Source organism: Symphodus melops (assembly GCF_947650265.1).
Source record: "Symphodus melops genome assembly, chromosome: 4".
In the NCBI taxonomy this organism is placed as follows: Eukaryota; Metazoa; Chordata; class Actinopteri; order Labriformes; family Labridae; genus Symphodus; species Symphodus melops.
The window spans coordinates 13,089,981-13,113,480 of NC_136694.1; the positions used below are offsets into that span (position 1 = coordinate 13,089,981).

The window sequence follows — 23,500 nt, forward strand, 5'->3', positions numbered from 1 at the left end:
GTAAACTCTGATACTACAGAGGTTGTTTATTTCAAATGTAAGAAAAAGGATTCAAGCTGAGAAGGAAACTTCAGTAACTCTCAATCTTTACCATTTATTCAGAAATGCACAAAATATAGCCATTAACATACAATCTGGGTATATTCTCATCATAAAATATATACATTTACACATATTGTACTGTGACAATGAACTTGGATTAAAAAGCACCTTCAGACTAATGTAACAGCACTACAAAGGGACACACAAACCAGTCGCATTTTAAAGTGATGTCTGGCAATTCATTGTGCTGATGAAAAAGAACAACCTGCCCTTGCTGATAAAAAAAAAACGCTGATGTTAGCAAAGAAGATGTTATTTCATGCTAGCTAAAACTCAGAGCTTTGCTTTATAAAGTAATGTGTCTGAATGTATGCCCATTCATAAACTGTATAGTAAAAAACCCATGATGGCTAACTATTGTTCAGAATACTTTGATCAACAAAGATATATTTTTGTATGACACTTTGGCAAACCGAGTTTGGAAACAACAGTTTTACAAAATCGACAAAATAGAGGCACAGCAGCAACATTTGGATCAAGTATGAATACAGTCAAATATATCTACATGGCAGGGACAGAATGAAGATCATGGCCCATGTTTGAATAATACATAATGATTAGAGCATATTTCCCTATTCCAGTTTCAATCTAATCTTGAGTGTCCAACCAGCACTGTCAAACCATCAAATGACTACAAATAATGAAAGAAAATAATTTAGATTGTGATTCATTGAAGTGCTCTTCATATTAACAATCCCATGGATTTTTGGGGCTCATTGTTCATGAAATCCAAACTGCAGGACTGAGGACTTTATCACACATTGTTTATGTGAACTAGTGTTAAAAAAAGCCAAAGATTACTTTGAGTAACATAACAGAAGAAGACAACCTGCAGATCTAAAAAAAAAAAATCTGAATCCCAGAAGAAACTGGAACAGGGAAAATGTACAGGCAAGGACATTAAAACTCCTGATCTGTTCAGGCACTGGATTAAGACGTAAGTGTTCTTTCTTTGAACTGTATCTTCAGCAGTTACACACAGAGAAAACACACTGTGGTAAAAGATGGCTGTGCTCTATCCCAAAAAGTGGCAAGTGTAAATTATCAAAGAAACAACCTTCATTAATTATTTTTCCAAACGCACACAGTTCAAAGAAGAGGGATCATCTTTAACATTACCTTTACTATAAACCCTGAACCAAAGGGCCACATGTCATGGCACTTCTTATCTAAATAATTCAAAATACTTTATCATGATCATTTTGTGCTTTTTCATACTGCCACTACACGGTCAACACATCGATCACTTCTTGATCTGGTTTCAGATTTAGCTATATAAAAAGAGCAATTGCAGCCGTTCTTTGTTTAAATGTATGAAAAATAAATCAGAAAGAAAGAAAAGTATTCATGTGCTTGACCGTGATCCTGTACAGAATTTACATCTTTAAAGTTGATGAAAGGCCTCTTATCCTGTTCCCAGTTTGGTGATCAGTTCGTCACAGATCTTTGTGAGCTCCTCGATTTCTTGATTCTGTGAGAGAAGGAGAGACAGCGTAAGAAGCTGATGGTAATGCAAAATTGACATCATTTTGTACAGTCATCATCTCAGAGGCAATGCCCGGAAGAGCAAAAAAAAAGGGTCCATTTGAGGCTGGCTGCAAAAGCCCCTACAGTCACATGCACATTCAAAAAAGTTCTTCAACTTCTACATCAGAAATCATTACATTTACAGCCTGGTTCAGAAAAAAGATTTGGTCTACCTTTCTCATATCTTTTTACACACTGGACAGGAGGTTATTTTATCACAATAATCATCTCTTTTGATCATAAGAAAAGAGTTGTCAGATATGCCAGACGTGTGTGTTGTCACTATTTGCCAGGAGACTCGTCCTCAGCTCCAGCTCGTTGTCACTTACTAAGTTTACAGAAAGTTAGTTTAAGACAGCACTTCCAACATGGCGACAAACATCGATGGGCCTCGACAGTCCGCTTCAAAAACCAGTGTTTGAAGACACTGAGAGTGCATCCATGTTTATATCACCAATGGTATCATTTAAGGGATCTCATCTTTAGTAGCACAAGGCTAAAATTAAGTTTAATGTATTTAACAATCAGTGTTTGGGAATGCCTGGATGGGCATTTTTTTGCCAACAGACAAGCTTTCCAGATAACAACATTTAACCTGAGAGAACTTCTCCTCTCATGAATTTAAACATATCCTTCCATGCTGTTCCATTTTCTATAACACCTTTCCCATTCGAGGTTCTGGGGGGCTGGAGCCAATCCCACCTGTCATTGTCATTCACATTCACACCTACGGGCAATGTAGAGCCATTCATCAAACTAACGAGCATGTGTTTGGACTGTGGGAGCATGCCAGAGAACATGCAAACTCCACGCAGAGAGGCCCTGTCCGATGGGGATCCAGGAACCTCTTTGCTGTAAGGCAGCAGCACTAACCACCGCAAAACCATGCAGCCAATTTAAGCACAGCGAATCCACTGGAAACACGTTTGCAGTCAGCCTACCTTTTGAAGGACAGCTCTCTCAAGGGACTCCACTTTCATCTGCTCCTTCCTCAAGCTGGCGTTGAGTGCGACACCCTCAGAGTTGGCCTTGGCACGTACCTGTGCTATATCCTCATTAGCCCTGTTGGAGAGGGAGTGAAGAAGATGAGAGAAGTTGTCCAGGTGATAGGTCTTGCCATACAGACAGTGGATTAATACAGAGTCTTGAGATTCATCTAGAAGAGTCAGAAACCGCAGAATTGAAGGCTTACTTATCCAGTTTCTCCTCAGCGTGCACCTTGAGGGTTTGATATCTCTGCTCTTCCTGCTTGATCCGCATCAGGTAGTCCTGCGCACACTTCTTCAACACCTCCTCGTTCTGGAAAGATAAAAAAGAAACTTGTGATTTTTCTATAAAGTGCTTGTGATGTGCTTAGCATCTCTTGACATTCATACTGAAGCTCTACCGACCTTCTTGAACCCCTCCAGGACTCCTTTCATATTCTCGTACCTCCTGAAGAGGTCAGCAAAGGAGCGCTCCACAGAGTTGAGGTCAGCTATGGCCTGATCTCTCTCTAAAGTCAACTGCCTGACAGACTTGGTGCTGGACACGGTCTTATGCTGCTGCTCGTCCTCTGTAATCAACAGAGAAGTCGGAGTATTAGATTTGAAGGAAGCAAGAGGCTTAACCTGTGGCTTTAGTAATATCAATGTGTTATCCTATCCTTGGTTTTGGATCTTTAGTATCCCTTGAGGGTAATTAAGTGTGTTTACATCCTGCTAGGCCTGAAGCTTTGACATGTTTATTTAGAAAGCAGCAGTTTTCCAAATGTAATAAATTACAACGGGACAGTGACCCAAATCATACGAAAAAAGGCAAATAATTGATTAATTGATTTTTTCCTTTATTATAGAGGGAGGAAAGTGGACAGAGTCGGAAATCAGGGAGAGAGAGTGGGGAGAGACATGCGGGAAATGGGCCACAGGCCAGACGCAAACCCGGGCCGCCCGCGTGAGGACCGAGCCTCAATACATGGGATCGCGCGCTCTGCCGCTGCGCCACCGGCGACCCCTAATTTCTATATTTTAAGCTAAATTAAATGACCGATCTTCATGCATACTTTACTATTGCTTCAACTGTTTTAATAACTGGGTATCGAGTCCAACAGCGGGATTGCTTTGGTTCAGTTTGACATATTTCAGACCTGCCAGACACTAAAGATGAAACAAGTCTTTGGCTATTTTCCCTCAGAAAAAATACAATCATGTTTATTAACAACTTGGACCATTCATTCTCTAATAAATTGAACTAAATGAAACCAAGTATATTTCTCACTGCCAATGTGAGATGTCTGAAAAGTTCAACAGGTCTTATGTTTAAATGTTTTAAGATTTTATGGTGTGTTACAGGGCTGGCAGAACTTCACAAGGGTAGCTACAGAGGGATTTCTGTTGCGTTTGGCCAACAGAAGAAGCAAAATAAATTAAATAATAAATTTGGTCCAAAATCTTTATGATCAACAATATCAATAGAAAAGGGCTACAATTACTAAACTTTCCTTTTAATGGTGATATTAACACCTGTATAATGAAGCTACAGGGCTAAACCTGTTAGCTCTTTGTTAACATTAATTTTAACATATGCACTGAATAATTAATGTGCCATGACTGGACTTCACAATAAACATTTGAAGTGCATCCTTAAATCTACAGAATGTTCACTTCACTGCGAAAAAAAAAAAAAACTACATGTTTGCAGATGGCAATAACTTGCTTCTATTAAATAAAAACAAACAAACAATTGAAGTAGAACATGTGACCACCAGGTGGCAGCAACTCACCAATCATCTGTGCAACTGTTTTCTCATATTCTGCAACTATTGTCCTGTTGAGATTAAAGCAGAGTTAACCACTCGTCTGTTTAAAAAAATATTTAGATGTTTTTTTTATTTTTAAGTCTGCCACAATATCTTAAAACGTGCAGCTGCTAGGCTTTGAAGAAACAGTGATGCCTCATACCTCATCTCCAAAACCTCGGCTCTGCTCTCCTCGTACTTCCTCTTCCACTCATTGACCTCAATCTCTTTTGTGATGATCTGATTGAAAGATGGGATGTTACTTTTCAGGTATAAAAACATGAATTAATGCTGTGAGGTCCTTTTTTGTGATTGTGTGGCAGTGACATACCTCTTCTCTGATCAGGGTGAGCACAGCGGCTTTGTCCATCTCACTCAGTGGTATGTTGTCCTGAGACAGAGCTGCTACATCTGTGGTTTCGTTGAGCGCCACTTTTGCTTTTTGCCTAAAGGATACCTCACTCTGCAGAACATGCAGAAAGCATAGTGTGTAAGGCGCCAGTAAATGACATGTATTATTATTATTATTATAGTTATTATTATTATTGTTATTATAATTATGTTTAGTTTGAGATCTGATGAAAAAATCCATCGTCTTCACATTTTGTTCCAGGCCTGTCTTATCCCTTTAGCTGCTAATTTTACTTTCCATCGAAGAACAATTTTAAACGTGTTTATTCTGTTCAGCAAACAATAACCTGAAGGTGCAAATGTGGTTCTCCAAGACAAATATTGCGTGAGTCACAACAATAAAAATGTATTATGGTGAAAATAGCATAATGATAAGTAGGCCACCACTATAGGAATGTGAAAAGTAGTTTGGCTTTCCTAATTGAGATGTAGCACAATAAGAGCGAAACAAACCGGTAATGTTGAAATATTCATGTTGTGATCTCTCTAGTCCACTTACTGTATCATCCTTCAGACTGCAGGAGTCCTTCTCTTCTACGTGAGCTGACATCTTCATCTCAGCACCTTTGAGGACAAAAGTAAAAGTACATACTGGTAACTGATTTACACAACAGAGAAGGCTATCTGTAAAGGGCTTACCTGAACTTAAGCCTTATTTCTCATTGGATCGTCTTGTTTCCAAGACAACAAAAAGTTGTTTTATAGCTGCAACACTTGTCACAGACTGGTTTTTAAACCCAACTGTATGAAGCATGTGTTTAGAAGTGTTGTATTTTTAACTTTTCTACATCCAGGACAGACTTTTGCTGCGTAAGCGTGCTCTATTTTTCTCCCTCTTTGAACAGTCTCTGCTGTTGCTTTTCCGTCTCCAGTGGTCCGACAGAACTTCTTATGTTGCAGTCTCAGTGTCTTTGTTGTCATCTAACAGTTGTTTGGTGGTCTTTCCTCTGATCATAGCGACATCTTTAACGCCTCGTGCAAACACTTGACCTAAATGGACCTGCACATAATCTATAAAATACGGCATGAATAAAGGATTATCTTATCTTATCAATAAAAGAATTCTGATTGGAAGAGAAAAAACGTCTTCTTAAATAAAAATACATCTTGGGTAAAAAACAAACAAACATCACAAGTTAACTTAGAAAGTTAGAAGGAATCAAACAGACAAACAAAGGCCAGGTAGCTCTTCCACGTAAATTTAAATGAGCTCTTAACACTCGTTCTCTACATGTAGTGAAAGGGTTATGGCACATACCATCCGAAACAGACTTTTCAACGATTGGCTGTACTGTGGCAGATGCTTTGATGCATTCAGATTCCTCATTTTCCTCCTGGCTGGCCATTATGGCCGTGGAAGCAAGTTTCTCCTCATCCGTGGCATGATGCACCCGCTGGGTGATCTCTGGGGTCTGAACCACCACCTCATCCTCCTCCTGGAGACAAGGCAGGAAGGTCAGATTCACATCACTACAGATTTTATATTAAGCTTGGATTTTCATTCATGTTTAAAAAAAAAAAAAGGAGAAAAGAAAATCTTACAGCTGTAGGTCTAAAATGTTCACGAGTACTCAGTGTATACAGTACTTTTTATACATAAAAATCACTTCAAACAATCATCAAGAAATCCCCAATTTTGTTTCTATAAAACTCCATCATGGTGGGGCGGTCACATCAATGGTTTGCCTTGAGAAACTTTGTAACAATAAGTTACCTCTTGTATCTTTTATATCATATCAGAGGTGATCATGTCGCAGCTCTCTCATAATGGACTGCAGAGGGATAAGTCACAGATCTGTCACCATGCCAAACAGGCACTGCGGAGACACTGCTGATGCTCCTGTCAGCTTGTGTTACTGTGTTTATGTGTGTGTTCCTGTGTGTGTGTCTGTGTAAAGAAGTGAGGCCAAAGTGTGTGACAGCTGCTGAATAATGGACATTGCAGCGTCACTGCAGTAAGGTGAAACATTTCGCCTGACCCAACACTCTGACACAAAATCACACGGTACCTTATTGCACACATCGAGCACCAAGGACTGGCTGTCGTCATACTTCTGAACTTTACAGGAATTCCTACAAAGCAAGCACACGGTAACAACAAAACCGTCAGAATATAGAGATTCAGATTAAGCACTCCTTAAACACTTTAATTTATTTTCCTTCCATATTTATAACAGCTTGTAAAACCCTGATTGTTCAGATCTCTGGAAGGGACACAAGACTGTACAAATTGACTTGCAGATGTAGCAGGAGATGCTTTTTGAGGTGAGGTGAGACAGAGGCAGACGTTTATTTCCCCTCATGTTCTCCCTAAACACTCATTTCTAATGCAGCACATGCCACGATGGGTGTGAAACGGAAAGCGAGCATGCAATGGGGAAAAAAAACGAGCGTCTATAGTGAGAGTACTTACAACAGAAAACAGAGAAACTTGACTTGTTCAGATGTCCTGAGGCCAAGAGTGGAGGACGAAAGCAGAGTTTGGGAGTTGCGTAACAGACAGGAAGAGGAGGGATGAGGTATGAGGGGGATATTGATGAAGAAGATGAAGAACGGAGAAAGGAGAGCGTGTGAGTGACTCAAGGGTTCAGCTCAGCATGTTAGAATCTCAACCGACAGTTTCAAGTTAGAAAAGAAACACACGATGCACACGGACCTGGAAAAACTATATATAGTCCAAACCACGACAGCTAAAAGCTCCTTTGAAAGTCTATATATAACCGGAATGGGAATTGCATCAATGTGCCGTGTTAAGTGTCTGGCATGTGCATAAAGCATTGTGTAGTATCATAGTGATCATCCAGAGAAATAATGAGTTCTGGTGCTAATTTAATTGAATATTTTTGATAATATAGTATACTAGTGATAACATTCACTTACTTGATTGTCCTCTCTTTGCCTTTCTTGGGAATTTGCCTCACTTTCTTCTCCCCTGCTGTCTGTTTGCCTCCATCTTGCACTTTCTTCTCCTGCTGAGGGACACTACTGGACGAGTCCTCTGTGCTGAGAGTTTTGGAGGATTTAAAAGGGTCCACGGAGTCGTCAAAATGATCAGGATCAAAATTGTAGGAGCTCTTAGGTAGCTTTGGAGAGCTGCTGCTGCTGCTGCTGCCGAATGGATTGAAGTTAGGATCGTCCCACTGACTGGGATCAAAGTTATATGTTCCTTTTTTAGGAATGGGAACGTCGTCAAGGTTCAAAGGTGCGGCGGAGTCTGAGACCGGCAAAGAAGGCTCCGGGGGAACTTCCGAAACCGTTTCTGGTGCTGGTTGAGAATCTGTTTCTGAAATTGTGGGTTCTGGTGCAGGTTTAGAGGAACCCTCTGATCCTTTGGGCTTTTGCTTCTTAGCTGCAAGTTTGCTGATTTTCTTTTTACCACCTAAGTTCCTCGGAGGCGGCTTGCTGACCGCCCCTTTGTCCAGACCAAACTCCAGCATAACTGGCTTTGGCTCTGAAAATGACTCCATCGTCTCTGCTTCTGCTGGAGCTGCTGAGTTGGCATCGCAGTCAGACAATGAGCTGCCGAGAGGCTCTAGTCTGGGGAGAGAGCTCGGACCGCAAGGTGGGGGAGAGTTCTGTATTTTAGATCCACCGCTTGTGAAGGGGTTAAAGCTGTCATCCAGCTGGTCAGGGTTAAATTTGTATGAGGCCTTGGGAACAGGAAGTTCTTCTTCCTCGTTTGTTTGGGCGAGCTCATTCATAGACTCATTCAGCTTCAGCGATGGGGGCTTGGACTTACTGGATTTTGTCTTTTGAACAGGTTTGGATTGTTCCGCGTCAATGCACACTGGTTCTGTTTTCTGCAAAGTGGGCTCTGAAGCTGGTTTGGCCTCAGGCTCACTGCTTTGGATCTGTGCTGGCTCCGGAATGTGATCAGGGGCAGGATCAGGAGCAGGGGCAAGAACAGGATCAGGAGCAGGGGCAAGAACAGGATCAGGAGCAGGGGCACGAACAGGATCAGGAGCAGGGGCAAGAACAGGAGTAGGGGCAGGGGCAAGAACAGGAGTAGGGGCAGGGGCAAGAACAGGAGCAGGAGCAGGGGCAAGAACAGGATCAGGAGCAGGGGCAAGAACAGGAGCAGGAGCAGGGGCAAGAACAGGAGCAGGAGCAGGGGCAAGAACAGGATCAGGAGCAGGGGCAAGAACAGGAGTAGGGGCGGGGGCAAGAACAGGATCAGGAGCAGCTGCAAGAACAGGAGTAGGAGCAAGGGCAACAACAGGAGTAGGGGAAGGGGCAACAACAGGAGTAGGGGCAGGAGCAGTGGCAGGGGCAGGACCAAGAGGAGGAGCAGGAGCAGGGGCAAGAACTGGAGCCACTTCTGGAACAGTATCTGCAACAAGGACAGGGCCTGGTGCTTGGTGTGGCTCAGACTTTGGCACTGTGCATTTGTCAGTCACTTCAGGCATTTCCTTCATGGGGGATGCAGCAGCAGGGTCTGGCACAGAGCTCAAGGCTTCTGGGAGATTCTGTGGAGTTTGCTGTGCTTCCAGGGTCTGGATGTCTACTTCTAGCGGACCACCCATGGGAACCGTCGGCTCATCCTGACCCATGTTGTGTCTGAGAAAAATATCCAGATCCTCAACAGGACCAGTCACTATCAGGTGCTCCTCCTGATCCACATCTGATAAAATAAATTAGACATTCAAACATTCATCCACAAATATATACTTATATATATATATATATATATATATATATGAAAAATACACTATTTAAATCAGCATGCACACTTTTCCTGCCAATGATCATCCCTCCAATCAAATCTGTACTCAGATCGAGCTGATGTCTGATTGGTTACAAGCCAACCAACTGATCCAGTAACTGCTGTTGCCATGGTGATGTCTTACTATGAGGGCTATGACATATAAACCAAGTATTGCCAAAGAAAAGAGTAAAAAGAGAGATGTGATTTATTTGTTTTGTGACAACAGGGACAGAGGTGGTGATTGTGTAATTATTGCCTCCAGGGAACAGTTTGACACGTCACCATATTTCAGTACAGCTGTCATACTCCCATATTCCTGTAATATTATGTTGCTAGGATACTAGCACGGCCTGCTGTGTTTCTACCTACTTCCTTTCAGATTAGTGTGTCGCCAGAGTGTCACTCTCAAAGTATTCCTGCAATCCGACATGCCCATGCAAACATGTTCTCACCTAATCCTCATGCATATTCATTGGACAGGTATCAGATTCCTTTTGTTGTTCTCTCACTGTTGTGTTTGGAAAGGCAAAACAGGTCTGAGCATGGAGACACTCAGCTTCCTTGAAATAACACCTCTAATTTAAATGTTATCAACAGATTGTTTTCGTCAACATTTTGTTCAGTTTTGTTCTTCGTACGACTTACCCACTCTGTTTGTGTTTGTATTGTGTCTATTCATATCGCTTGGTGGGCTGTCAACTGAATCGCCCTACTGGGATACATAAAGCTGTCGTAGTAATCGTTGCTGCTTTTTTTCCTTCTGCCAAACTCACAGTAAATATCATGATGTTCTGGAGCTGAAAGCAAAACAGTATGAACTGTATATACTTTACAACACATACTTTACAACACTCAATCATCTATTTAATATATTACATTTTAGTTTATATTATAGTTTCAACCCTGCATTAAACCTTTATCATCTTTGTATAAGTAGAATAATAATTGTCTCCATGTATACACAGATGCAGAGGCAGTGACTTAGACTTTGGATGTATTTTGTTTAAATAGGGACAGTGAACATAAACATATAAATATACCAGATTATAGCTATAGGCTAATATCCATGTCTAGTCCCTTGGTAGGTTGTTGGTAAACACCTAAACACAGTTACATAAATTCACATCCAGACAAACACAGCCGTCAGCGTGTTTATGTTGATGTTTTTTAGAAGCATTTTAACTAAAGGCTGCCAGGATTCAAACATCCTAACTCGCTTGTTTGTGCTTGAGTCAAAAGAGAACTCCCTCATTGCTCCATGCAGAGATTAACCTTTAAAAATGTGCACTTTTGTTTTTTAAACAAGAACAATTTATTCCCCAGGTAAAAACAGTAAGTGCCCCACATAAACACATGGCCTGCTGCTTCTTAAAGGGCCAGCTTCATGATGATGGTTGAAGTCAGATAACAAGCTTTGTTCAGTCCCTCCCTTCACTGTGACCTCGATCAGTAATCAACACAAAAACAAGGGGGAACCAAAACTTTTGTTGAACCTGTTGAATTCCAGAGCAAAGGCCATTCCCACCCTGACTCTACTTTAAGCTCCTCCTCTTAGTGATTCAAATGACGGAAGTGATGCTTCTGCCATCATCACACCCAAAAGACCTGCAGGGTGCAGACAAGCTCACATATTAAGCATGCAGGACATGTTTAGGTAATCATTAGCCTTAGGTGCTTTAAAAAAAGGCAGGTAAATTCCCCTTTTTAGCTTAACTGCAACAGATTGGAACATTCCTAAAAGAGTCAGACTTCTCATGTATCCAATTACTCTGACATGGAGAACCTGATTTATAGTTCAGACACATCACATTAAGCTGCCCAAAATCAATCAGTTTTGAACTAATAACCATGGCTTAGGTGTATGATACATTTAGAAAGGTTTTCCTCTCAGTGAAAATACATGATGTAATGTCTGTTCACTTTCAGTCACATTAAAAGACCCTTGTTTCCATGGCAACTCAAGGAAGGGACACAATATGTTCTGTGTGCTTGAAAAGGTGTCTCTTATAATCAGTTTCATATTTGCAATTATAATTATATAACTTTCAGCAGCTCCAAGCTAGCGTGTTTACGTCTCAGAGAGTATGCCGACGGCACCTCTGTTCACCTCTCTCTGTGAGACTGTGTCTTTTTTTATGCTCAGCAGTGGCCTCACCAGTTTTGCGTGCATCAGTGTTGTTGTTCTCCAGCTCTGCTGGGAGGGTTGGAGGAGAGCGGACAGGAGTTGCTGCTTCAGGAGTGTCAAAATGCCCCTCTGACTCAGAGCTGTAGGGGAGAGAGAGAGAGAGAAAGAGAGAGAGAGAGAGAGAGAGAGAGAGAGAGACAGAGAGAAAGAGCATGAACTTTCCAAACACTCAAAAACACTAGACTGCTGGAGGACGGACAGAGCCTTACATAACTGAGGAGTAAATGCTGAAACTATGTACACTCAGACAGTTCTAATAGGCAATGTAACTGTAAACAACACCTGAATAAACAGAACTGCACTTACAGCAAAGACAAGTGCAAGTACAAGACGTTGGTTTCTGTCAGATTTATAGCACCAGAATATTGGACAGTCTAGAAGAGCCTGCGATTCTTTAAAGTAAATGTGTTCTTTCATGTGAGACAGATGGTCCCTTGCAAAGCTGTTTCACTCCTTTTAGAGGGCTCAGGGGTTGAAGCCAACCATTTTTAGTGCATGAAGATTGAGTAACAGAAAGAGGAAATGAAGCAGCCAACTCCTTCCTGTAACATTTCGAGCACTTCACCGTCTGAGTTTGAGCACTTGACACTGAGCAGCGTTCAAGCTACCTGCATGTCAGTTTTTAAATATTAATTATAACGGTGCAGCTCCATTCTGACATCGTCGTGCAGCAACAGTCTAATTGTGATCTGATCACTTCAGGGTGCCACATCACAGCGTAGTTTAGATATCCACGTGGCTCTGACTTAGGAACTCCTGATCTACTGTATCTGGAAGGTGTGTTAACATGGCTTTTGGCATTTAATGGAGGGTAGAAAAAAAAAACGTGATCTCGTCTTTAAAAAGTTCAAGTGCAGAAGTGTCGAGGTCGGCGTGAAAAGAGAAGTGAGTGATTTGTTGACTGAGTTGAAACAATGGTTGAGATCAGATCAAAGCAAACACGAGAAGCACAGACAGTAAGGCATTGTGCCATGTTTGTGAGCAATGATTACATCATTAAACTACCTGGCTGTAGTGTTGGGAGAGTGTGCTGCCACAGCAATGAGGATCTACCAGTGAAAACATTCATTTCAAACAATATCACTGATTAACAATAGCCAGGCCGGAAACATGTCAGCTCAGCAGGAACACGTTTGACATCTCTGCATGCACACACAAATCCTTGATGCCAAAAAAAAAAAAAGAACAGACATGATTTAGTCCATTTTTTTTCATCTGCCCTTTTCAACTTATATCCAGAATAGAAAAAGGTTCCTCGACCTGACAGGTGGACACACAAGCACACACATGAATCTGAGAGTCCAGACAGTGTGAATCACAGTTTTAGTAGTCTCAGGGGCTACAGCACAACACTTGCCTGCAGCTGAGAGATCTCTCCTCCTCCTCTTCTTCCTCTCCTCTCTCTCCAAATTGCACCCTCTCTCCGCTGGCCTCGTGCCCCTCACCCTCCTCCTCTTCCTCTCCACCTCGTACTGCCGTCCATGTCCATTTGGCCCATGACACAGGTGACAGCCAAGACATCCCTCTGTTTCTTTCCAAGTGGCTTCTTCAACCCTCTGTTGATTCAGGTTTTCAGTAGATAGGTTCCCCGAGTGAGTCTGACAGATCCTTTTCGGTGTGTTTCTTCCTCAGATTCCCACCCTGCCAACAGCCTTCACATCTTTCCCAAGAGCCTTTCTCTTCACGTGAGTCCCCTTCTTTCCTCATGAAAAGGTGAAAACATATCTTTTCCACGCCTGTATTTGAATATTCTTGCTTATAAATTAACAAAATGCTCCAGTCACGCACACTCTTCCTCTGCCTCAGTGGTAGAATACCTCAGCTCTGATCAGCTGGGTTTCCAAATGCTGCTCTCACTCTCTCCTCCTCTGAAACCCCCCTCCAACGGTTACCCTCCACCTCGGGCCGATCCACTGACACAGAGCACAGGCGGGGAGGCAGGAAGCTTGAAGCTCTAAAAACGAACACAGCTTCTCCTCACTCGACCAAATCAGCTCCCCTGTGGTCGGAGAATGGTACGTCCCTGTCAAACCGCTCGTGCACTCTGAAGCAGGAGGAGGGAGCCAAAAACAAACACAGGAGGAGGAGCTGAACTGTTTGGGGCTCCACACTTTATAGCCCAAAGAGGGGATAGGAATGTGGGGCTGGATTCTTAAGCCTTCTCTGCTCCCCCCGGGCAGTTTAACAGTTAACTCTTCCTCCCATCCAGTGGCAAGCATGCATGACCAGGGGAACCAGTTCTGTTGGGTAGCCTCAGGAGATCTACCTGGCTGGATTCAATTTGTCTGAGGCAGCAGTTCAAACCACAGTGCTGACAGGGAATCATTTCCTTGAATACACTCATTAATGGATGAGACAAGTATTAATTGTTTGAAGTCGTCAAGGAAATGAAAGAAAGCCTCACATCCCGTCCCATGTTTTGCACAACAATTGTTTCTAAATAAACAAATGCTAACCAAACTAAAGACGTAAAGTTGAGCGAGTCAAACAAAGCACCTTCCATGTAAATCAAATGTCTTGAAAAAAACACCCACGAGTTATAACTTCTAAAAATGATCAATACGCTGGTCCTATTTATTACAATTTTATTTTGTTGTGATGAGGGCTCTCAGTGTATTACCCTTTGACCAGTGCTGTTACTTTTACACACACTACCCTTCAAAGACATTCAGTCAGCAAAGACAGCGTTTCAAGTAATTATCGTATGGATTAAAGTTGAGATTGATGTAACATTTAAAAGCATAGAAAAACGTCTTATCTTTCAGAAATCCAGGACAGGAGCTCCTGAAGCCAAACGAATACAAAACACAGATAGATTAGTGTTTGGTCTCTTAAAGTCCATGGTGAATAATCACTGTAAGAAATAAGTTGGAAAATGTATTTTAGTTCTTCATTATTTTTCATGATTATTGTTCACCTACGGTCCACAGTGCATTTAGGCTATTGTGATTTAGAACTTTTATTTAGACCTTTACAATTAATCCACCTGGATCGTATACAGTATCTGAGGGTTTTGGTTTTGTGAGTCTGTTCATATAGCCTGATAATATATCCTTTGTGTATTGTTTTTATAAAACTCTTCCCCCCTCCAGAAGCTCCTTCAAGATCTGGTTTGGCCATGCAGCAGCTAAACTCCTCCCAAATTCCACCAGAGAAGCAGAGAAAATCATGTCTTAGTCAGGCTCAGAGTTTCCACATTGGACCAGAAAGGGTGGGGTTAGTCCTCTGCCCACTTATTAAAAGTCTGGGTCTGGTGGAGCTTGAGGCGATGGTTAAGGCAAGGGGAATCTCTGCTTGCATTTATCATGTGCAAGTAGTAATTGGAGGGTAGTCCAAAGACATTATCACATGAACCTCTGAGTTAATCTTTTCCTTTATTCTAGCGTTTGTATCTCTGTCATTAATATTTACCTTCATGGCTTCTGAAGTCAATGAGCCACAGAGGAGAGCTGAGGCTTATTAGAATAAAATATGTTTATTTTTTACATGCACAGAGGGAGCAATCAATGCCAATAATCCTTTATCGACATGTCTGAATAAGAGATAATGTAGCAACAGCTGAGACGTGTTTTTTTTTTACGATTCTTTATATTTGACATTCTTTAAATTCTATCTCATCAATTGGTAATTACTTCTCATATTTTTGTTTTATTTAAGTACTTGTTATTTTAGCCTTGTTTTTTCATTCGCACCAATACACCAAGACTAATTCCTTGTATATGTACTTAGCAATAAAACCGATTCTGAAAGTCAGACAGCGGTTTGTTTTCCTGCATCTGTAGAAGTTATTTTTCCATGTCTATTAATGGAAAGAGCATTGAAATCTTTGTTTCCACTGAGTCGCTGTCTATTCCGAAGTGCTCTCTACATCAGTGGTGAGCTAGGGGCCAGTAGCAGGGATCAGTAGGTTACATAAGAAAGGGATCATTTTACCACCTCTAACAAAATATCACTACTCATTATTCACAGTAAATCAGTCGAAAAAGAAATCTGAGAAAAAACAATCTTCCCGCCCCATTAACAAAGTAACAACGCTCACAGACGACAGCTCTACGTCTGCTTGTCAAGTCTAAAAATGGCATCAATAAACATCAGTAGGTAGCTGGACGAAGCAGCTGTGCGTGTTGTTCAAGATAAAAGACCGCCCTATTCTTCAAAGCTGCTCTACTACCACCACCACAGTCACTACAGCTCCTGCCAAGGAATCTGATTGCTCCACCAAAATCCAAACAAAACTCAAAAGATCTCAGATTTCAAACACACAGAAACTCATAGGCAGTTTTGAAAAAAAAGAAGAGGAAGAATGTCATGAATATTGAAAGGAAAGAAAAGCAATCTGGCTCTTTTCTCCTGTTGTAAAGTTATTCTGACTTGCAAAATCTGTCAGTCTCTGTATTTTTAGAAGACAATTATGGAGCCACTGTGTTACGTAAAAGCCATGTGGAGGTTTAAATAAGGCCCACAGTGGAAGGGAGTAAATAACAAAGTAACCAGAGAAATATGTGTTTGTGTTTAAGGAACAGAAGAAGTAGATGAAGGCCAATGGAGCAAAAGCAAATGAGACAATGTTTGCAAGAGTGACAGCACACAGCCATCCAGTGTCTATTATAAAGGGAACTTAAATGCCAGCAATCAGGTGGCAAATGAAGAGCCAAAAGTAAGAGAATGAAATCAACATTATATACTTCATCATTCACATTTGGATCTACAAGCAGTTGGCAACTAGATGTTTCTGTTTGTGTAACTGTACCTTTGTACCTTTTCATGGCAAAAAAAAGACTTATGATCGTTGATACTGGGAGCAAATAGCAGAATCAATGTGCAACACTGACATCTAGTGGAGAAATGTATAATAACATGTTAATAACGAATGCGATTGTGAAATTCTGTTTGCCTATTTGTATGATTTGAACAAGTAATAAATAATGTAAATGTAAAATGTATATAGAGTACTTGCAAATATTTTTTTATCATGTTTTACATTATCATAGGATACAAATTTCCCACAAATGAATGAACTGATGAAAATAGAACACTAAAAAGTGAATTTAAAGCCAATTACATTCTGAATGCTTTACTTAAAAAAGGCTAAGCTAACCATCATGCCAGCATGCATTACAGGCTCATGTCATCAAATCAAACAATCAGATATATATATATATATATATATATATATATATATATATATATATATATATATATAGTATACTAGTATACTATATGTTGTGAACAGTGTCAACAGGATAAAGTACAGTACGTAGTTTTTTGACGCTTACCGGGCTCCGTAGTAATTGTGAGAAACAATTTAGATATTGAAATTAAAAAAAACATCAGAGGATCTTTGATCCATATTCACTGTTTCGATGGGAGGCAGCGCTCTTGGACGTGTGTACATTTTACACTGAAGAAGAAGAAGCACTTCCGCTATGACGTAGATAGCTAGCATGCTAAATGGCGGTTGCGAACAGGCGGGACAGTAAACATAACATCAGTTTTACCTGTAACTGTTTTATTATCAACAAACATGTACTCAGCTGTACTGGAAACACATGGCAGTTACAAAATGTCTATTTTCAACTTTCAGATCGGTTCATGTGCCGGGCTGACGAGGAGGAGACGAAAACGAAACACAAGGTAATGTACGAAGCTAATGCTAATTTTAGCTCGGTTTAGTTTTGTCCTTTGTTAATTCATATGTAATCTGTTACTATGGTTACCTCCGTATTACTGCGTGAGTTATATGGTGACATGTTTTGGTGTTCAGTTGAGCTGATGGAGAAGGAGGATGGAGAGAAGGAGGCTGAAGAAGTTGATCTCCGGAGGAGAGTGGAGAGTTTAGAGCAGGAGGTCAGTGAGTGCCGAGCAGAGCTGACCAAGTTACACAAACAACTGAACCAGGCAGAAAGACTGCAGAGGACCACCGAGAGCTACAACGAGGACCTGAGGAAACAGGTCAGACAATCACAACCTTTAAATAATTATATAGTATTCATGATAATAAGAAGGCTCGTTTTATGCAGCACACCAGTTCAAGGCAGTGTATTTGTTTATATGAGATGATATATTCTGTATTCATTCAGGAAAAAGTCCTGCATCAGATGTTTGTCCCTAACTGTAAAAAAAAACTCAGTGTGATTAAAAATGGAAAATATGGTCTTCCTTTACTTTGAATTGTCAGATATTAGTCTTCCTCTAGAAAAAAGATTCTTGGTAGATCTTCAGTTTTGAACTTTAGACCTCTGAACAGCCAGAGGATCTCTGCCTGCGTCCTGCTTAAAAGGGGTTAAACGCTTGGACATGTAGGAAGGGTCCAGCTCATGTTGTATCTTTTTAAAGTAATTAGAAGAAGACCAATATTACCAATATCCATGCTCACCAACTGCTTCATTTTCTGAAAGTTCTTTTTCTCTACAGCATGTATGAATGAAAGTGTATTGGTGTGATCTGAAGTCATTTTGATTTCCAGCTTCATGGTTCAAATCTGATTTGTCACACTGCAATACACTCTGATATAATAAGAAATAATAACATTCTGTTATATTGTTACTGTGAAATCTTCAAGAAAGTTTACAGATGGAGTTAATTTGAAATGTGTTGTTTCAGGTTGACCAGCTGAGTGCTGAGATTCATGACCGGAAAAAGAAAGATAAGGACCGAGTCGACAGTGAAACTCAAACAGAAGAAACTGTGTGGACAGAAACTGGTGTGTAAATTTCGATTCTACATTTATACCACTAAATGAATGTTTCATCTAGCCAGAAACGGCGCAACATGTTCAAAATATTTAATGTTTTCTTTCCAGATTATTACAACTACTACTATGGCGGTTATACTGAGAACCCAGAGGCCGCGTACACTCAGGACACAGAGGCCTCGTGCAGTCAGGAAGCGAGCACAGAGGCGGCTGATGGCAGTGAGGCAGCTGAGGTGGCAACAACTAATGAAGCTGCAGATGTGTCAGAACAACCTGGAAACAGTGCTGCAGTTCCAACAGAGGTTTGTTGAATTAAAGAGTTACATGAGTCTCTTGAAGAAGTGTTTATGTAAATGTTAAAATCCAGCGCGTAAAGGACAGTGTATAGAAGTTGGGGACAGAGAGTAGGGAATGACATATGTCAGAGCTCTGAGGGTCTGAGTCGAACTCAAGGATGGAGCTTCTGTTGAGTGGGTGTGCGACCTAACTGCTCAGCCAGCTAACAGCCTATAGATGAGAATTGTGAGTTCATGTAGTTACCAATAAATAAGATTGTCTCTTCTAGGATGGCGGTGGAGGATCCATAGCTGATATTTTGAGGGCCACCGCTGAACAAGCCATGACACAGACCGGGTTTGTGTTTGATGAGACCACTGGCATGTACTACGACCACAGCACAGGCTTCTACTACGACTCGGTTCGTCACTTACACCCTTCTCATTAAAACCACGCCGCTGACAGGGCAAAATGTGGATTACGACTGAACACTTGTTTTCCCTCCCTCGACCTCAGGCCAGTCAGCTGTATTATGACGCCAACACGGGCATTTACTACTACTATGACGCAGAGAGTGGACGTTACCAGTTTCATTCCCGGATTGAGGTTCCTGCTGCACAAACGGCTGCAGAGCCTTCTGAAGATAACGGCGGCATTGAGAGGAAAAGCAGAAAGTTCAAGAAAGGGCCCAAGAAGAACTCACACCAGGATGATAAGGTATCTTACACCTGAATCTTTCATAGGTGCTTTAAAAACATTTTATACTGATTACTGACAGCTGGCTTTTGACTTTGTAGCTCCCCTAAAAACAGTGATGTGTCAAATCCCCGTGACTGATTTGGTCTCAGTCTTCAAATATTGGCCTTTTTCTTCTTGTGTATACGTTTAAGACTAGTTGACTAAAAAGAATGTCCTCTGACCCAGGTGCAAGAGGTGACTAACTCATTGGCTAACATGAAGATTTCTTCTCTCTGGAAAACCGCTTCCCACAGAGGTACTTCTTTTAATATAAACCATTTTTAAATCTGGCCACAATTCATCAGCTTTAATTCAACACAGCGACAGGAATAATGACTCGTGTATCACACAGTGACATTTAACTTGACAGCTACTGCTAATAAGTGAATATGATCAAAAGCTTCTTATTGGGTCGATACTGAGCTCATTAATAGTGAACACATTTCCACACAGTGTGATGCAAACGAGGAAAGTAAGGTTGATAAGGTTTATCTCACAGATGATCAAACTGTTAGTTTGTTGATCATTTGTACATTTGTATAGAGAAAAGAATCTCAATGATTTCATTTTCGGTAGTAAAATAACAATAGAATATAATATCTTTGCAAAGTCATTAAATACATATTGGTGAGGGTCTAAAGTGAAGACGGAAACCTTGCACAAAAGTGTCGGACATGAAATGGAATATGGGAGCTACAAAGCCAACAAGCCCGCTGTCAGTGAGCGTCACTGAGGATTTTGATCTCACTGTTGACTGTCTGATGGCAGGAACTCGCATTTAATGAGGTTAAGATGAAAGAAGAAGAAACCGAGTGGGTTGAAAAACAAACGCCAAAACGGACCACAGAACCTCGCAAGCTGAAGCGACGGTCTCGCAGCCCCGATGTGGCACCCCGAAGAAGGGGCGCTTCGAATCACCGCGAGGGGAGAGACAAATCCTCTTCAAAGAGAAAGAAGCAGAAAAACGGTTCGCCCAGTGAGGACAAGGGTGGATCAAGGAAGAAAAAAAAGAAATCAAAGTCTAAAAAGCAGAAGAAGAAGAGCTCGACTCAAAGCGACGACTCGGAGGGGAACAGCGAACCCGAGGAGGGTGAAATCACAGAGTCAGAGAGGGAGGAGTGGGAGTCTTCTCCCTCGTCAGCTTCTTGCTCCCCCTCACAGAGAAGCCCAGAGTCAGAAATGGAGACTCAAATACACGAAGGTGAGGGGAACGATTCAGGTTAGAGGCTTGGTTAGAGCGCTTAACTCGTAACCTTTAATTCTTAGGAATAGTGGCCTCAACTGGTAGGAAGATTTAGCCTCTTAAATCAGTCCCTCTCTGAAAGCTCTCAACTTTGATGATGATGATGTGGGCTTCTTTTTCTTTTGTAGCAGTCGTTTGGCCGCCCTGTGTGAGAGTGACGGTGGTGAGATCTCCAGTGCTGCAGGTGGGCACTCTGTTCATCATCACAGCTGACTCTCCAGCCACCATCGGCAGGTTTGTTCTTTTTTTCTTTTTCTTTTTTACACAAGCGATTTGATTCTACCACTCGAAAGTGACAATGTGGAGGTTAGGAACGAGTAGCCTTTTTGAGAAACATAAACCCAACTGCTATGAAGACGAGCTGCTTTCTTTGTGTGGCAGAGAGAAAGACATGGACCATGCAATCCGAATACCAGAGATGGGAGTCAGCAAGGTAGCTCTTCTTCTTTAATTTCTCTTCGAGGTTTAACAATTAAATGGGTGTTTTGCTGAGTTATGTCTCACATTATAAAGTGTTTGGTTTCAGTTCCATGCAGAGGTGTACTTCGACCAGGAGCTGCAGGGCTACATGCTGGTGGACCAGGGGAGCCAGAACGGAACGGTCATTAACGGCAACAGGATCTTACAGGTTGCCTATTTGTCTCTTTTCTGACTTTAGTAAAAAAAACAACTAAAAAAAAAAACGTAAAGCTTCAATTCAGCAATGAAATCTTCAACAAATCTGTTCCTCTGCAGCCAAAAACAAAGTGTGAGCCACACGCACTGATGCACGGCGACGAAGTGAAGATGGGAGAGACTGTCCTGTCCTTCCACATCCACTCAGGGACGGATACCTGTGACGGCTGTGAGCCTGGTCAGGTGATGGCTCACCTCAGCAAGCACAGGAGAGAGGAGACGACAGGTGAGCCTGTACAACTCCACTGCAAGTGTTGGAAAAGCCTGGAATGTTTTCTCTGTCCCGAAGACTACTCCTCCCTGTGAGATTTACTTCTCGTCTGTTTTTCTCCCAAAAGGCCCTGCTCTCACCAAAGAAGATAAGGAAGCTCTGAGACAAAAGGAGCTGAAGCAGATGAAGGCTAAATATGGCCTGCAGGTGGGTGTGTTATCTCGCCTGGCAGCAACACGTTTTGAAGTTCTGAAATCACTTCTTGCCCGCGCACAGCCAAAAAACCTCTGTGCTTTACCGTAAACAGAGCAGCGAATCTGAGGGGACCAAAGCCTTGAAAAATTCTAAATACAAAGACCGGGCAGAGTCGAGGAGACAGACGGTGGGCAGCGAGGGTGTTTTCCAGCGAGATGATGCGCCCGCTTCTGTTCATAAGTAAGTATGTTGCCAATGTCTTACAGCTTAAGAAGAAAAACAATGGATGAATTGATCATGATTTGCTCTGATTTCTTACAGGGAGATCAGTGAAGTCAATAAAGGACGGAAAATGCTGGAAAAGATGGGCTGGAAGAAAGGGGAGGGACTGGGTAAAGAGAAGACTGGAATGAAAGCCCCGGTAAGAGCATTTAGTTTTGTCTTTTTGAAGGTTCTGGTTTTTTTTTAAAACAGTGGAATCCATTGGTGTCATTATTTTCCTCATTCCCTTTTCCACAGATCGAACTGAAAATCAGAAAGTCCCAGTCAGGTTTGGGGGCCGCTGCGACCATGTCCCTCGACAGCGTCTCTCTGACCCAATCAAAGTCTCAGAAGAACTGGGAGAAAGCACGAGAGAGATTTGCTGATACGTGCCAGCCTGACCTCCTGCCCCCTAAAACCCAACAGAACAGCTCAGCCAAAGCCTGGGTCAAATCAGAGGAGACAGACACACAACCAGGTTTTGATGCAGAATGACAACGTTAAAAATAAATGACACTGTTCAAATATATACAGGAATTATACGCTGGACTGTTTGATTTGAGCAAAGGGAGTCTTCTCTATTTGTCTGTAAACCACGTCAGAATATTAGTCTTAGTCCAACCGTCAGCATGAGGAAGCTTTGCTGAAGAGAACTGAACGTGACCACAATGAAGTCACAGTCCATTTTTGTGTGAACTGTTGGAAACACTTGAAGAAAAAAGAAGACCAGCTTTGTGTGAGGATGGTCGATGTGTCTGTGGAGGGCAAAGCGACCACTGGGCCTCACACAACAAAGAGAACATGAACTGCCTCCAGCAAACATTGACACAGTGAAGCGATATTTCTCATAATGAGATCATGCTGTGAAAGAGACTATTTTGGATCTATTGAGACTATACCGTAACTCGTCATGTTAAAGCAGTCACTATTACTCTGTGTAACATTTTCTTAACCCCCTCTCTCACTTTCTCCCTCTCTCTTTTTTTTTTTTTTTTTAAATAAATGTTGCAGAGTGAAATTTGAAAATTTCCAATCCTCTCGTTTGATTCATTCCCAAGATCACATCCTCTTTCAGTCTTTTGTTTGTTTGCTCAAAAGCACACGGAGAGGCTCATCCACGTACTTGTGTAAGGGCAGTGAGCAAACACATTAAACAGTCCATCTGTGTGCCGTCTTTTATCTGTGGGTTCATTTCGAGGGTGTGTGAATATTTGCATGTGTGTGCAAGCTTACACTTGAAGAGACGCCACTGTCGCACCAAACAGGAAAAAAAAGAATGCAAATGTAGTTACAAGCTCAGTATTGTAGCTTACATACTAGGGTTCATATTTTTGCTCTTACTGTGTGTAACTTTACAAATACTATCTCCTAATGTGAGAGATCAATAACAACTTCCACTTCTGTTTGAAGTCACTGAATTAACAGTGAGTGTCAACAGATTTTCTTTAAGTTTCAGTGAAATCACGTCAGCGTCAAACAGGTAACAGAATGGACTCACATG

At 41.6% G+C, this 23,500-nt stretch overlaps 2 protein-coding genes across 3 annotated transcripts; one reads left to right on the forward strand and one right to left on the reverse strand.

Annotated features, from left to right (window-relative positions):
- Positions 1-69: 69 nt before the first annotated feature.
- Positions 70-14,587, reverse strand: tacc1 (transforming, acidic coiled-coil containing protein 1). Of its 2 annotated transcripts, XM_079342258.1 has the most exons (14): positions 13,064-14,587; positions 11,677-11,786; positions 7,697-9,437; positions 7,230-7,265; positions 6,826-6,889; positions 6,075-6,252; positions 5,316-5,380; positions 4,737-4,868; positions 4,569-4,645; positions 4,391-4,434; positions 3,021-3,184; positions 2,822-2,928; positions 2,571-2,691; positions 70-1,573 (listed from the first exon to the last, which is right to left on the reverse strand). In XM_079342258.1, exons 1-14 carry the CDS (start codon positions 13,225-13,227, stop codon positions 1,508-1,510), a joined length of 3,069 nt encoding a protein of 1,022 aa, XP_079198384.1. In that variant the 5' UTR covers positions 13,228-14,587; the 3' UTR covers positions 70-1,507. The 2 variants fall into 2 exon arrangements, with proteins under 2 accessions (XP_079198384.1, XP_079198385.1); XM_079342259.1 differs by lacking the exon at positions 7,230-7,265 and having other exon boundaries at positions 13,064-14,585.
- Positions 14,588-17,115: 2,528 nt separating this feature from the next.
- Positions 17,116-23,032, forward strand: aggf1 (angiogenic factor with G patch and FHA domains 1). The gene is made up of 16 exons (XM_079342263.1): positions 17,116-17,206; positions 17,291-17,340; positions 17,471-17,658; positions 18,310-18,409; positions 18,509-18,702; positions 18,966-19,097; positions 19,193-19,393; positions 20,183-20,615; positions 20,786-20,891; positions 21,039-21,090; positions 21,184-21,285; positions 21,393-21,558; positions 21,671-21,750; positions 21,851-21,978; positions 22,060-22,159; positions 22,258-23,032. Exons 3-16 carry the CDS (start codon positions 17,479-17,481, stop codon positions 22,492-22,494), a joined length of 2,211 nt encoding a protein of 736 aa, XP_079198389.1. The 5' UTR covers positions 17,116-17,206; positions 17,291-17,340; positions 17,471-17,478; the 3' UTR covers positions 22,495-23,032.
- The last annotated feature ends 468 nt before the right edge of the window (positions 23,033-23,500 follow it).